The sequence below is a fragment of the Gymnoscopelus braueri genome (genome assembly GCF_963280865.1).
Source record: "Gymnoscopelus braueri genome assembly, chromosome: 1".
NCBI classification, from domain to species: domain Eukaryota; kingdom Metazoa; phylum Chordata; class Actinopteri; order Myctophiformes; family Myctophidae; genus Gymnoscopelus; species Gymnoscopelus braueri.
Window position 1 is genome coordinate 33,765,156 of NC_137603.1, and position 16,766 is coordinate 33,781,921.

General features: G+C 42.7%; 1 protein-coding gene across 1 annotated transcript; it reads right to left on the reverse strand.

Annotated features, from left to right (window-relative positions):
* Positions 1-898: 898 nt before the first annotated feature.
* On the reverse strand, positions 899-16,371 carry jph3a (junctophilin 3a; the record flags this gene model as incomplete). Its single annotated transcript, XM_080429660.1, has 5 exons — positions 899-1,007; positions 1,461-2,743; positions 4,689-4,813; positions 5,628-6,408; positions 15,990-16,371. The coding sequence occupies 5 exons, from the start codon at positions 16,369-16,371 to the stop codon at positions 927-929; spliced, it is 2,652 nt and encodes an 883-aa protein (XP_080285786.1). The 3' UTR covers positions 899-926.
* Between the last annotated feature and the right edge of the window lie 395 nt (positions 16,372-16,766).

The window sequence follows — 16,766 nt, forward strand, 5'->3', positions numbered from 1 at the left end:
GGGTTGACAAATTCCTCTTCATTTACAATAAGTTCATGAAATTACTTAAGATTAGATTCTTGAATCCAAGCCATTAGAGTACTTGTGGCTAAACATAGAATTCATGAGTCAAATGCCAATCTGACCATGTCAGATTCTCTCATTTGATTGGAGGTGAAATGGCACTGATCCCAAATATCTGCCAACAGGTGCAGTGACCCTATAACTCATCATTTGAGTGGAGCGTGTACAAATGAAGACAACACATGTTAAAGGGATAGAAAAAAATGGTGCACGGTTTAAACTCTACACAGCCTCATGCAATGGTTGCGAGTTTGTGTGCTTCGTGATGAAAAAGAAAAGAACAATGACGGAGCCCTTTAAAATGGATCTACTCTTGCAGCATAGTTCTTTAGCGCATAGTGCTAATAGGGTTGTGGACTAGGTGGAAGGTGGAAAGAAGTAAAAGGCAAAAGGGGTTTTAGGATGAAGTGTGTCTGCCATGCTATAGGCTAGCATGTTCAGTGGTAGTCACAACGAGTTGGACATAGTGGTGTTGTACTCTTGTCTCTAGAGCAGAAAGAAAGGGCAAAACTGTCCTGTCATCTCCAGTCTTTTTACAGCAGATGTTGAACCCATGCACATTGTGTCCTACGATGCCACACTACCTTAAAGCTGCACTCTTTGCTTTCTTAACATAGTTATCAAATACCTTTTTCACTATGGTTGCAAGCTCAAAATAGGCTTTTCAAAAGAAATGGTTATGTTATAGAAACTCAAATGGGCTTCAACAAAGGTGAAAAGACCAGTAGCAACAATAGAAAGACTTTGCAGTGTCCGTCACTTGGGCTGTGGGCTCCAGTCGAATAGGCAGAATGTCCTTCTCAATAAATAATAATATAGTATACTGTAGGTAACAATAAGTCTTAGATCATACTTGTAGAAGCTTAAATAAAGAAGTGAATGAACAGAATGGCTACTCCAATATTGAGTAAAATGACCATAACCACCAGAATAGAGCTGGAGCCCTAAAAGAGAGAAGAAGACAAATGAAAACGTTAGTTCAGTTCTGAAAGGACATAGTGAACTTATTAATAGATTATTATCATATATACACACTCTACATATAGAACATATTTTGTTACACTAAAGACCACTGGAGACCTCAGAGTTCATCTCATATATATATATATATATATATATATCTCATATATATATATATATATATATATATATATATATATATATATATATATACACACACACGCACGCACGCACACACGTGCGCACGCTCGCACGCACGCACGCACGCACACACACACACACACACACACACACACACACACACACACACACACACACACACACACACACACACACACCCTATATATATATATATATATATATTATTGTGCCTATGTCATCTCAAGCTGTCTTCCAGTTCAGTACAGGAGACAGAAATGTAAAACGTAATGACTCACTGAGTTTGATTTGAGGGTGAGATGCTCTCCTTCCTGCTCCAGTGTGATGGGCTGAGACTTGAGGGGTGGGGAGAGGGTGAGGTCTCTGTGCAGTGGCCATTCAGCCTCCAGCTCTGCCCCCACATTCAGGTTGTCCAGCATCTGTACAGAATCCATGGATCCCTCCCTTACGGGCCGCAGGCCCCGGGACCGCAGCCTGTGGTGGCCCTTGGGGCCCGGAGACTCCTGGCCCAGCCCTTGGGACATCTGCGAGTCTGGCGGCTGAAGCCTCATATCTACAGTGTAGTCACTCAACCTCTCCTCGTCCTGCTCCGTGAGGCGTGAGTGGGCGGGGCTCCACCGAAGGGTGCTTTCATTAGTCCAAGCCCCAGTGTGGCCGTCAAGCCTTTGGTCGACCAACGCATGCTCGCTAAGCTTGTGGTTTGATGAGATGTGCTGCTTAGGATGGTGGTTGGAGTACACATGCTCTGGGTGATGGTGGTTGGAGTATACATGCTCTCGAGGGCTGTAACTAGAAGAGAAGTGGTCTTTTGCATTGTGATTTGAGCAGATATAATCTTGGGACTTGTGATTGGAAGAAGCATGCTCAGAAGTCTTGTGATTGGACATGTTATGCTCCAAGGCCTTGTGATTGGATAAAATGTGCACCTGCGGCTTGTAATTGGAAGAGGCATGCTCGCAGGCCTTGTGATTGGCGGAAGAATGATCCCATGTTTTGTGATTGGAGGAGGAGTACTCCCTTGACTTATGATTGGACGAGGCATGCTTGGAGGGCTTTTGGTTGGATGAGGAGTGCTCCCAGGCTCTGTAGGAGGACGAGTGCTCTCTGGACTTGTGATTGGACATGGATTTCTCCCGCGGTTTGTGATTGGTCAAAGGGACTTGCTCATGGCCGTTAACTTGTCCCTCTTGCTCCTCCAGAAGGGATGGCGTGGTGGAACGGCTGCTGCCTCCTCGCTCCGGATACATGTCCTCTGTCCAACTGTTAGCCCCGCCCCGAGGCAGATCCATACCCCGCCCTTCCACCAGCACCTGGATCTCAGCCCCACCCTGGTCATCCACGGCACTCTGCCGCATGAAGCAAGCATTTCTGGGACGGTGAGCGTGCATAGGCGAGCTCCGTGGAGGCGAGGCGGGCACGCTCAACACAGGACTGAGTTCGGGTGTTATTACAGGAGGCGTGGTGTCCGGAGTGCACAGCTCAGGACTGTCTGTGCCCGTGGAGATGACCTCGTGGTCTTTGTCCTTGCCGTCCTGGTGTTTGGCCCTCTGACACTCGAGCCCTATAGGAAAACAGTCGGAGAGTAACACCAGTGAAGTGACCATGTATACTGTATGCGTTATAGGGTCCACACACCATGCATAGAAGAGGGTAATAATTCATACCCACTGAATTGTTAAAGGTTTCATGACATCAAATTATTAAAAAATGAATAAATAATTAACCTCAATTACACCCCAAAAAACAGAACTTTGAACATTCAGTGGACTTTCTGTGGTCTGGGGTTTTCTGAATAATTAAGCTCAGAAAAGTGCTGTGATTGGCCCGTGGACTTTGATGTCAAAGTCAATTAATCCCACCCCATCTCCTCTCTGCCCCTCCCCTCCCCTCCCCTCCCCTCCCCTCCCCTCCCCTCTCCTTCTCCTTTGGGGGAGGCGGAGCAGAGGCGATGATTGACAGGCAAAATCCCTCAACAGCGATACCTGCAGAAAAAACCTGCCATGGCTCACTGGAGTGGATTTTTCAGTTAAAACCTTTTAATACACGTTTGAAGGACCATGATAAAGACTTTAATGTTTTGTAAAACCAGCATGTCATTACACCTTTAAAAGCACATCCTGTGTTGTTAGAGGCCTATTATTATAAGAGCATCCTGAATATAGGTTATAATTATAAAGCTTGACTTCCATATTTGTCACGCACTGTCATAATTCAAATAAATATTTAAGTAGATACAGCATGTGCACACATAATGCTATACTGCAATACAAAGGACCACATCTAACTACCAAATCTCTGTCTGGGGAAATCCTGGCACACTGTTGCTCCAGTCGGCACCAAACTGGGTACAAACACTGTTCAGGGCTGTGCCATGAAATAGTCACACCAGGTGCCACATGTGCCACACGTGACCCCCAGGGGCTCAACCAGGGGCCCCCAGGCGCACCAATGCTCCAATCCACACCAAATTTGGCACAGACACTGTTCAGGAGTCTGGCATGAGAATAGTAACAACAACAAAAACGAAATTGCACATCTGGGGCACTACAGTTGTGTTACAGCAGTGTCTAACACTTAAAATGGGCATAACTCGGTGACCATTGCTCTATTCAACATGATTAGGACTTTGAAGGCCGCCTAGTGGTCTGAAAATCTATTATCCATAAAACCGCAAATCCCCATATATGGAGTACCCTGATGTTATCAATATGACATCATCGTACTGACATCATAGACATGTCTGACACGGAACTCCATAAAAGGGACACAGACAAGTACGATGGGTTCCTGACAACGGGTATTGCAGGGGCGTCAATTGGTATGGCAAGGTATGGCAGGTGCCATACCTTGGCTCCAGAAAATAAATAAATAATCATGAATAGTAGCCTAATGCAGGTTTAAGACCATTGTGTTTGTATTGTGTTATAGGTGTAATATTGCATAGTTTTCTATGCATTTCGAGGGATTTGGGGGGTTTGGCCCCCGAATTTCTTTTTCCGGCAGCGCGGCTTCGCTGTGTGCCCAGGATAAGTGTCGCTTATTTTAATCTCTGGGAGTTGCCAACCCTGACCTTGCCATACCTTAGCTTTTGCTGAACTGACGCCACTGGGGTATTGCATAACGGATAGGGCATGCATTTCCAACTTGCATCGGTTCTGACTTGCATTATTCCTGAGTGGGCCGGTGCCCAACGGGCACAATAATCATAATCATAATCATAATCATAATCATAATCATAATATTAAATATGATTATAATTATTATTATAATAAACACCTATTTATCACAGAGTATATTGTGTACAGGGCTACAGGCACAAAGTGTGTGATTTTAAGTGCTTTCATAATAGATACATCATAAATTATATTTAATTTTTTTTTTTTTTATCACAGCCAGTACAGTTACTAGCCTCAGTAGTGAATGTTGTAAATGCAGTGAATACAAATTGAAGTGTAATATGTGAATGGTGAAATTCAGATTGTTGTTTCACTTTGAGACAAACGTACCATTCCCATAGATATGAAAGGAAGGAGACAACTCCTTGGCAGCGATCCGGGCCAACCGGCATTCTTCCATGGCCTTCTGTGCAACCCCTTCTGCTGCCTCTGCCTTTCCACGGGCGTGGCTCATCCTAAAATTGACAGGCGGAAATGTGGTCAGTGCTGATGTGAGAGGTACAATTACAAACCATGACTTCTAGTATGATAACAATTGTGCAATGAAGCAATATATTCAAAAGTTCATTCCGGAGGCCGAAATCAATATTATATTTGCAATAACAGTTAATGCATGCATGTGTGTGTGCTGATCCTGTGCATCTCCCTTCGGCTGCAAAAGTGCCAAAGGCGATTTCCTACTGCATGCAATGTAATGCAATACATATTCATCTCATCTCATCTACTGTCTGATCTCATCTCATCTCATCTCATCTCATCTCATCTCATCTCACCTGATCTAATCTCTTTTCATCTCGTCTCGTCTCATCTCGTCTCATCTCGTCTCATCTCATCTCATCTCATCTCATCTCATCTCATCTCATCTCATCTCATCTCATCTCATCTCATCTCATCTCATCTCATCTCATCTCATCTCACCTCACCTCACCTCACCTCACCTCACCTCACCTCACCTCACCTCACCTCACCTCACCTCACCTCACCTCACCTCACCTCACCTCACCTCACCTCACCTCATCTCATCTCATCTCATCTCATCTAGGCTATACATGTAATTTCTGCTTCACCCAGCTGATGGCTCCTCAGACGGCCATAATGAGCAGACAGGAAGCGGGGGGGGGGTGGATTTTAGGGGTTAAGTAGTCTTGCTCACGGACACTTCAACATGAAGTGTCCGAAGACTGAGTGGGCCGGGGGGGGGGAACAGGTGACCTCGGAACTGAAAATCAAAAGTCCCAGTCCTATACAGTACACCCAGGACTGTCTCACCTGGACAGGGCTATCTCAGCCTTCTGCTTCGCAATATCAGCCGCCTTCTCTGCAGCTTCAACAGCCCGGTCCACCTTCTCTCTGATTTTACTGGCTCTCAGTGGGATCAGATTCTTGCGTTTTCCACTCACAAGCGCATTCTGCTTGTACTTTCCCTCCTCTTTGGTGCCATCGGGGAAGGTGGTGCATCCGTAGCCGTGTCTCTTGTTCCCCGCCCACTCGCCCTCATAGTGCAGGCCATCCGAACGTCTGCTCACGCCCCAGCCAGCCCTGTGGTCACTCCGCCACTCACCAGCATAGCTTTCAGTGACTGTGGCATCCACGGGGGCACCCTGCTCACTCTCACTAGTGTTGGAGTGGATGTCAGAAGCGGCAGAGCTAACAGTGCTCATGCCGCCCTCGCTGCAGAACGAGCTCTGCTTGCTGAGCTGACTGGCCAAGGAGCTTTTGGACTCTGAGCGCCGTAGTTTCAGGCCACTGAGGATGGACTGACGAAAACGGCCCTTCCTCTTCCTCTGGCGCTCGGCCTCACTTGGGGCAGTCAGGGCAAAACCACCTCGTCCCACGGGGCTGCCAGCCAATCCAGCCGCCACCCCGTCTGTGGGCGTAGTGGCGTTGCCATCCTCCAGCATAGTGGGAGGGCCGTGGCTGTGCTCGGAGCGGAGGGAGTTTATGGATGTGCGCAGTGGGAAGAGGATGACAGCCGCCATGCCATACGGCACACTCTGCCGCACGCCGTAGCCATGCCGCATCCCACCCAGCCACTGGCCTTGGTAGGTGCCTGAGAGAGAGAGAAAGACAGACACAAAAATAAATGTGATACCATTCACCACAGTGTATGATAGCACACACACACACACGCACGCAAGCACGCACGCACGCACGCACGCGCACGCACACGCACACGCACACGCACACGCACACGCACACACACACACACACACACACACACACACACACACACACACACACACACACACACACACACACACACACACATGAACTATTTTAAAGGAGTTTGTGTATACAGCATGTCCCTGTCTGCAATGACTCAATACAATACACTCTATTGTAATCCTATATCACCACACAGGTTATATTACATCTCAATATTTGACATTCAGTATGGTGCCATTTGTTGGTCAAATGGTCAAAGGTCAAGAAAGTCAACTATTGATTAAACTTTGGAACTATTCATCATTGAATGATGATGCTGAATTGAAAACTTGTCTCAAGACATTTCCCATTAAGTTTTCTACATTACTTAAGATAATGATGTAAATTAACATTAAAGTTTTGCATTTAACCCCGAATTAAAAGCCAATGAGTGATGCGGCTCAATGCATAGAGAACAGTAGAGAGATCCATCCCATAATTGAGCTGGTGATATTGCAATAATGTGGTTGATGCACTATCCGGTCATCCACCGGCACAACCCAATTATGACAATTTTTACTATTACCACATGTATCCACACGTGAAGAACATAATCAGCATCTTGCTTCAGGGTTTACGGTTTAAGTTGCATAAGCAGGTGCACCATTATTATCAGTAAAGCGCTTGAGACATTGTGGTTTGTTTATAAGTTAGAAACTATGAGAAACATTACTACTTGGAAACACTTGTGATTTATTTTATACTTAGATGTGCGTGGGTGTCACACACCGAAAATAGCAGATCTGTTATTTTCTGTGTGCAAAACTTGTGAAAAGACTGGGGGGGGGGGAGAAGGGAAAACACAGCAGATGGCAGTAAAATGTATGAATGGTGTTTTATTTAAGGATCCTCAGTTGTATTTGTAAGACACACGTGTTTTGACTTGATCTGATATCTGATATCTATGACATTATGTAAAGCCTTTAAGTGAATTTACAGATGGAGGTGCATTGAGTATGGCCTGATATCCTAGCCAACAATTGAGTTCATCATCATCATCATCATCATCATCATCATCATCATCATCATCATCATCATCATCATCTGTTTTTACATCTGGAGACTCCTGTCCAGGACAGGCTTCAGATGCGCCTCCTGCAGGAGACTTGGCTCAGATCTGAACTTGCTATGTTGATAAAAATAGTACATAGGACCACAATGGAAACTAGTCCCCAGGACTTAGTATTCAGTCAATCAATCAATCAATCAATCAATCAACCCATTTGATTGGTGTTAGGGACTTGTTGCGAGCCCTTGCTGACGTCGACCCCCTGCAGGGTTTGAAGGAGTTGATGTGTGGCCCTCCCTCTCAGCAATACATCTCCCAGTGGTCTAGCACATTGAAAAGGGGATAGACACCCTTGTTGGGCTGATAACGACAATAAGCCACTCCGTCCACTTACTTACTTCTGGTATATCAGTCTCGCATAGCCAGACGATCAGAGATCTCCACCTTCTGGTGACATAAATTCAATAAATGGGCCAAAACGGGGGGCAAATATATTAAAAATAACAGCATTGTAGAATCAAAGCAAAGACTTTAAGGCGGTCCTTCCTATTGGGATGGTATTAGGATTGGTTTTCAAAACAGTGGTTGTAGGTTTGTTGGCACTGGTTTGCTTCACTGTTCAAACATACATACATTGAATTTAGATTCCCCCCGACATATCAGTATGCATGATCTCTATATGGCAACGCGTGACTATCTGGTATACCAACACTTTCCAAGCAACATTTAAAATATTACATAGGATCATTTTTATTATGCAATATTAACAGCAGCCTTATAAATGAAGCTTAATATTTGTCTTCCACACTTAGTAACTTGTAAAATTCCATCCAGGCAACAACAAAAGCAGTAATTGATAGTGGGAGTGAGTGTGTTATGGTTTGGTTTCATTCTGCTGACAAATAATTAATTGATTAATAATTAATGTAACACATTAGTGCGTTCATACATTTACAGTCAGAGACTTTGATGTTTCCTGCCTCACCCTCACTGTAACCCCCACCACAACATACATTGTCCTGACAATGACATTACAGTTAAATATTGACAATGTGTTGATTAATTTCTAGGCATTGATATTGCTTTTCATGTTGTCTCTCCATCATAATGAATTTATAACAAAGGCTACATGGACGTAACAAAATTATTACTTCTTTGTGATGCTGTGTGTGTGTTTGTTGATGTGTATGAAATCTTGCCTGCACACTCCCAGTAGGCCAAGGAAGAACCTTTGCCCTAATTTTGTTTTATTTGCTTCATGTTGACAGTCTGTAAAATGTTTGGCCTATATCTCTTGAACTGTAGCTCATAATTTCCCTTGGATTCCTTGGATCATGACGCACCTCCCCATATAGGACATTTCCTGACTCAAATTTCCGGCATTTTGCTTCTTTTTGCCAAAACACACTTGGTGCTGTACTGCTCCTACATATTTTGTCCAAAACTCACACAAATTGGTACACATTATCTCTTGACTTATGTGATCAAAATGTATCAGTCAGATTTGTGATATTCTATTCCGATACAATTGACTTGCAGGAGGAGGGCCCAGTTTAGCAAGAAATGCCACAAATCATGAACATTGTACGACCAACAGCAAATTAAATTCACACATTGAGGGGCCTCTAAACAATGCAGAGCCAAAATCATTTTCACTTCCACCAAGACCCCACAAATGCTGGCAGTGTTGTTGCAGAAACCCGTTTCTCCACCAAATTAGGTACAAATGGTCTAGTGAGTCATGTGAAAATGACCGTCTAACTGAGTTTTGATACTCCATACCGTTTGTCTTTAATTGCCTTCACAAATCTGTGGGCGGGGCCTATTTCTTTCAAAAGAATGACATAATCAACGCAACATGCAATCATACTCTAATTGGAATCGCATGTTGAGGGGCCTCTATAGAGCACACCTCCAAAACCTCTTTCACTTCTGTCCATACACCACGTGCACTTGCCAGTTGCCGCAAACACCAACAGTTGCACCATCTATCGTACAAATTCTATTGCCGCTGCAGCTTCCTTGTGTCCTAACAACTACACCTCATGATTGACACAGCCCTGGGCCAGGCAACCTGGCCTGGCGGAGATCTCTACAACTACAACTTGGTCTCCACCATTACTACGGGTGCTTTTAACTCTTGACTAAATAAAACAATAGTGACCCAAACTTCAATCAATGGGGTAAAATAACTAGCCTGGTAAACCCCCTCCCTCCGGAAATCTCATTTGCATTTGATTTCAGGGAGGTCTGGGATTGCGAAGGGAGTAGAGATGGCCGAACACTGCGTGTCCGAACCAATCAGCGGCTGCTAGGGGCGGGATCATCCAATCACCTGCCTAGTAGCTTGAAAAAAAGAAAAACTGTCTGTCATCGATTCTGCGCCCGGAGTCTCAGATGCAAGTACGCTGTGAAACAAAATGTGTGTCGCAAGCTTTCTTCCATTTGACGGTGTCAGGTTATAAAATAACTTTAGCCCATGTAAAAACAATTAGCTCAACTTGTGTTTATAATGTGTATAGCCTTAAATGTGTTACATCGGGTCTATAATGTATTTGCATATGAATGACTTACAATACTAAAATAACACCTCATATATCACGAAGCTTTTGTGATATGTTTTGTCCTTCAGTGCTGTAATGAATAACACAATTTAAACAGAATTAATTTAGGGGTTCCGCACAGTTTGTTTAAACAAGTTAGCTAGGGTGACTGGAGACAGTTGCAACAAGTCTTACAGTATACTCTATTCCTCCTATTTTTTATGTTTATATTATTTGATTATAGATAGACAAACATAAACTGCAATTGCAATGTGGTATTTCTAGTTGCCATTATGTCCTTGCATTTTGTATGTATGAATTAATTCATCAAAACATACTTATTTTGAATGATTGTTTTGTTTACTTAGTTTGCATGTATTAAGGTCAGTGTTTCTAGCACAATAGCTATACCCTCCAGAAAAATGCGATTATGCGATCGCATAATTTACCGCATAATCAACGAAATGGCGCATAATTATGCGGGGGTAACAATTTTTCAAAAAGGCTGCATCGCATCACATCGCATATTTCGCAACTTTTCACATATTTAGCATTTTCCGCAACTTTTCGCATATTTCAATATTTCGCATATTGCCGCATATTTCAAAACTTTCCGCATATTTTAACTTCCCGCAATTTCACCGAAATTAATTTCACCATAAAATTGCAAAAAAAAACCTGCATATTTCATCGCAAAATCAAGGATTTTAGCCCGCATAATCTAGAGTTTTAACCTGCATAATCAAGGATTTTTCTGGAGGGTCTAAATAGCTGGTTCTAACATGGCTGATAGGGTTGAAGACAATTGCAAAAGTTATTGCAATTGTCCCCAAGCTAAGCAGCCATATCAAAACAGACCGCATAACAGTATTTTGGGCAGTACATGAAAGGATAGTTCACCCAAATACAGATTTTTGTCCTGACCACAACAGTGGGGCCTGTCATTGTGTCGCTGACAGATGAAGTCACACCATTGGTCAGCCAGTTGGCCTAACAATGAACTAGCCAATAGTCACGCCAGGCTATGTGGGATGTAGTTTATCCTCAATTCTGGTGAAAAAAAATCATGATTTATAAGACAGGGGTGTCCAGATTTTTTTTTAAAGGGGGGCATATTTGAAAATATGACAATACCTAAGGGCAGACTGCCTGTCCTGTGAAACTGCATCTTACAAATGCATCACCTTACACATATTTTATTTAGTGCAATATCAATAGTCTTTTGTTGGCATTGTAGCCAAATGTGTCACTCATCTGTTCTGTGAACAAAATAAAAAACAATTCAGCTAATATAATAAAACATAGCCTGTCTTTCATATCTTGAGAATGAAATAACACAAGGAACAAGCAGTTAGTCCTTTACATTCTAGTAAGAAATAGCCTGTCTGCCCAGGTTAATTTCAAAACACTCTTTAATGTTTGAATTTCACATGGCTAGGCTATGGCGAGCCATAAATAATACATTTTAGGAAGGAAGCTGTGGGCCATATAAAATCTGCCCTCATTCCACGTTTACCCCCCGGGCTGAACTCTGATCATATCTGTTATAAGAGTTGACAGAAATCATTTTATTTGTAATGGTGGATAGCTCCTTTACAACTATGGTGTCCAAATGGTTACACCATCAAAGTTACACCGGCTGGGTATTGCCTCTTCCTGTATCCTGTATTGTTGAAAAAAATAAAATAATCCAGCATCTTATACATGGTCTAAACCAATTATATTTTTATAACCATTGTTATTATTATTATTATTATTGTTTTTAGCACAGTATTTTGAGGACCTCACAAAATTGCATTTCACTTCTTGTACCTGTATGAGCAGTGACAAGTAAACCTTCTTAATACTTGATTCATATACTAGGTTTTGACCTAATCTTGTTTGAACATAAACAAGTCATTGTGAGGTAAACATGGTGATGTAATGTCTTTCCGGGAGCCGGAAGAACTGTTTCCCGGGTGGCGGGGGGAGGGGGGTGGCTTGCTTGAAAGAACTGCAGTTTTGTACAATAAGCTCATGTTTAATAAAAGTTGCATTGTTAGTGTTCAATTCTTCGTGTCTAACAAATAAATATGAAGATAATGAATAGCATCTGAAACATCGGCACGTTGACTTATATGATCTACACATTAAAAAAAGTATCAATAACTGTTTGAGAGATATTACAAGATAGATAAATAATACTTTAACAAATGATCACTACAAATTGTATAAAGAATATTTATTTTCAGAATGCAAAAAAGCAACATCTGACTGTGTAAGATGTAATCAACTTTATGCATAATAATGTCATATGTCATCATCATTAATCATTTAAACCCTAAATACTTAACTGACTGTGGTTCTCCAGGGTTCCATACTTGGCCCCCTCCTTTTTTCCCTATACATCTGCCATTTTCACCAAATGTTCCCCTATTTTCTCTGAATGTTTGCTTATTGTGACATACATGATGCAAGGGGTCATGTGCTTAAGTGAAGTGGGTATATATACAAATTGTCAGTCTAGTTCTAGTCCAAATGATCTCTGAATAACTGAGATAAATTTAAAATGTTGCAATAATCCCCTACATATTATTTATACAGGAAATTAAATGTCAGTTGTACTGCATGTGATAAAAACACAATGGACATTATACATGTTTTTAATCTTGGTGAGGTGAAAAAAAACTTTATTGGCATTCTGTCCACAGCAATGACAGAATCCCTCTTGCCCCTAAACTAGATTTCCCCATACAGTACTGCAGGCATAGAAATAAACCTAAATAGTACAAAGGATGCCATTACATCCTTTGTATTAAATGTAAGTGCTACTTGATGTGCTTGTATTTGATGTACAGTAAAAATAATAATAATAATAATAATAATAATACTATTAATAATACTATATTAAAGCCCCCGATTGTTATTTGTATTTCACCCTTTGTTTAAATGTTGCCATCTCATGGCAAGCTTGTTTATGGTTTGATTCATTGTACTGAAATTATGCTAAAAACTAAAGCACAGCTTGAGTTAATATGTCACAGCTAAATGCTTTTATTGTGTACTTAGAGAGTTTTGTGTTTTGTAAACATAGAACTCAAGTTCAAGTCTGTATTTGGAGTTTGGACGTCTGGACGTTGTGGATTAACTTGTCATTTCATTTTCAGGTGACAGATATGGACACAAAAAACTAACATTGCTATTCAAAGCTTTTCTCTGGCTTGCAGCCTATTTTCAAACTATGCAGAATGGCCCATACTAAATTAAATTCCCAATTGGAGAAGATGCAGGAAAGCCTATATCATCATAATCAGCATAGCAAATAATGATGTTTGACATTTCCTCCAAGTGCTTTAAATGAATCTATGTGGGAAGGAAAAAATGTCTTCGCATTTGAACCACATTATTTAGTGGAAAAGACCTCGAGTGATTTCTTGATTATGTGGTGCTGTTCTACATATAATGAATTGGCCTGTAGCACTTCCTTCCTCCTAAATGAGCTGCCAGTAGCCGTAGAAGGACTATAATGTCTAAACCAGGGGTCTTCAATAGCGGGTCCGGGACCCCTTCAGAGTTACTACAGGGGGCCTCCAAATCTTTGAGTGATAGGATTTATTTTATTTTATTTTACATTAACCACTTGAACCCTAGCATCCCTTTTCTGAGGAGAACTTCAGCCAAAAATAGCAGATCTACAAGCTCACAACGCCGATTGGCTATTTTTTTTTAGCAAAGAGGTATTGTGTAGAGGGAAAAAAAGAGCAGACCAAGTTAAAAAAAAAGAGTTTAATCTGCAACACAATTTTACACAATATGTAGAGGGGGTCCCTGCTCTGCTTCATCTCTCTCTCTCAGCTAGGGGGTCCTTGGCCTGAAAAACGTTGAAGATGCCTGGTCTAAACGAATACATCGACGAGGACGCTCTCTTTTCCTATGTAAACCCATACAGAGCTATCCATGGTGCTGACATCTTTCCCCCGTGTAAACCCATATGGAGCTATCCGTGGTGCTGAAATCTCTCTCTCGGTCTGAAGCTGTACTGAAGGTGACCAGTTCCGCGCATATAGTAGCAGTTTTCTCCTAATGAAACACATCATCTCCTGCGTGGTTGATAAAGACAACAGCACGTTTATTGGGTTGTGTAAAATGTGTCAGCTCGTGCGTGCTATATTCATCTGTCGGCGGTCTTCCACGTGAGCAACTAGAGAGAGCGATCTCATGACGCAGTCTTTTTTTTTTTCGTAGCAATTTTGTGGGAGTGCTGCTAAACCTTTCAGATAACTCATAAATCGAATACTGCTGGGAGTTATTGGATGTAAACGGCTGCATGGGGAGTCATTTAAAGGCTACAACGGCTGGTAAACAACCTCTATACCTCAATGCAGCACTGACAGACCGTGTTTCCATGGTCCCCCTGCATCACTTATTGACCTCGCTATATCCCTCTCTACCAGTGGTGGAAAAAGTACTCAAATGTTTTACTTAAGTAAAAGTATCAATACTGTGATGTAGAAATACTCTGTTACAAGTAAAAGTCCGGAATTCAAAAATGCACTTCAGTACAAAAGTATTTCAAAATATACTAAAGTACCAAAAGTATGAAGTAGGCCTACTCATTATGCAGAATGTCCCATTTCACAAGTTTTCAAATGTATAACATATATAAAAATCATTTGAAAAATAAAAATAGCAGATCTGTAAGCTCACAATGCATTGTGAGCTTAGATCGGCTATTTTCAAATGCCCGAAATGTAAATAAGGCTGAAGTGGTTAATGTATGTTTTGTAATAATAATCAAAATCTACAAAATAACTAGAAACTAAAGTTTAATAATAATTAATAATTGTGGTGGAGTAAAAGTATAATATTTGCCTCTGAGATGTAGGCTACTGGAGTAGACGTTACAGTACTGAAAATTGGAAATACTCCAGTAAAGTAAAAATACCTGTGTACTTAAGTACAGTACTTGAGTAAATGTACTTAGTTACTTTACACCACTGCTCTCTACCTTTCCCCGCACACCATAGCATCCTCTCTCGCGGCTCATCCGGGTCCTGTGCAATGGAAAGCGATGGAGCTGCATTGGTTATCAAACGGCCTAGATTAGCTACCCGAGTCACAGCACGTCACTAAACAATGCCAAAAAGCCAATCAGGGACCAGAGCGGAGAGAGTCTCTAGTGACACGCTGACCCGCTGTCTCCGCGTTACCATGACGATTTACAGTACAGAGGCGTCTGTGGTATAATAATGCAGGAGGAGAGAGAAAGGGGAACGTGTGTCTCGCTGGGAGGAGGTGAGATGGTGGGAACGTGAGCATTCAACATGGCCTAATGTTTGACATGGATGTAAAACACTGATGCATTGTTTTGCCTGTTAGTTGTGCATGAATGATTGTCCTGTCTGTTGTAAATGCATGATGTCTGTAGTCCAGTCAGTTGTAAACACATGTAGTACTGTCAGTTGTAAACACATGATATATGTAGACCTCAACTTCATTGAAGTTGCCTATAATAAAATGTTGTCTCAGTAGGATATGATAAACTGAAATACAGACTATCGCCTTAATACCTTTATAATGTGTGTATTCAGTTGTGGCCTTTTGCTTGGATAAATTAGAGGAGTTGTATGTCTTATTTTTTAGTTTTTTTAGGTGAATAGACTTTATTTGAATATGGAAATGCAACTGAGGACATGAAGAGAGACATTGTACTCAATGAACTCAGGGAGGTCGAAACCTGATCTCTAGTCCAGGGTAAAAAAAAAAAAAAAAGTTTGAAAGAAGTTGCCGCGAGATTAATGTACAAAGAAGTATGCTGTGGCATAAGTCTTCAATGCATTAATGGCACAAATATCATTGTCATGTTTGTATCTCACATGATAGGAAGCCGCTTACCTCCATCGGAGTAGGTTTCGGTACCATATCCATCCTGGAGACCATTGCTCCAGGTCCCCTCGTACCGAGCTCCACTGGCGGTGCTCTCCAGCTGCCCATACCGGCCCTTGAAGCCCTGCGTCCACTCGCCTCTGTACTCCCAGCGGCCCTTGCTCTCCACTCCCACGCCGTGGCGCTTGCCTTGCGCCCAGGTGCCCTGGTAGCTGTTCCCGCTGGGCCAGGTGTAGACACCCAGGACCTCGAAGCCATGACTCCAGGCCCCTGCGTACTCACCCTGGCCCTGGGGCCCCGTGCAGACCCCTCGGCCATGGGCCTTACCCTGCTCCCACCCCCCGCAGTACGACCCCCCATCATCAAAGTCAAACCTGCCGCCAGTGGACATGCATGAAACAGGTTTAGGCAATCCTCAGAATGTCAGGAAAAAAAAGGGCCTGGTTTACACAGAAAGATGAGGCCTCGTTGGAATGTGGTAGCAGGGAGGCGCAGAGCCCCGACGCTCCCTCCTCTCCTGTTCTCTTTTCAAGGTACAAAACACAGACCGTTGGCCTCAAAAGGAAGAGTGCTTGGTCCAAAGAGCAGACGCCAGAGACACAATCGAAGCCCCGGCTCTAACGTGACGGATGCAACTGTTGAGCATGCTACTTCCCATGGGCATGCAGGCTCAGAGTGCTCCACATCCTCCTCGCCCTCGCCTTCCCACTCCTCGCAGCCCGGGAGCTCGCCAACCCCCTCGCGTCGGCCGTAGAACGGGTTACTCCAGACAACACAGGCCTAGGC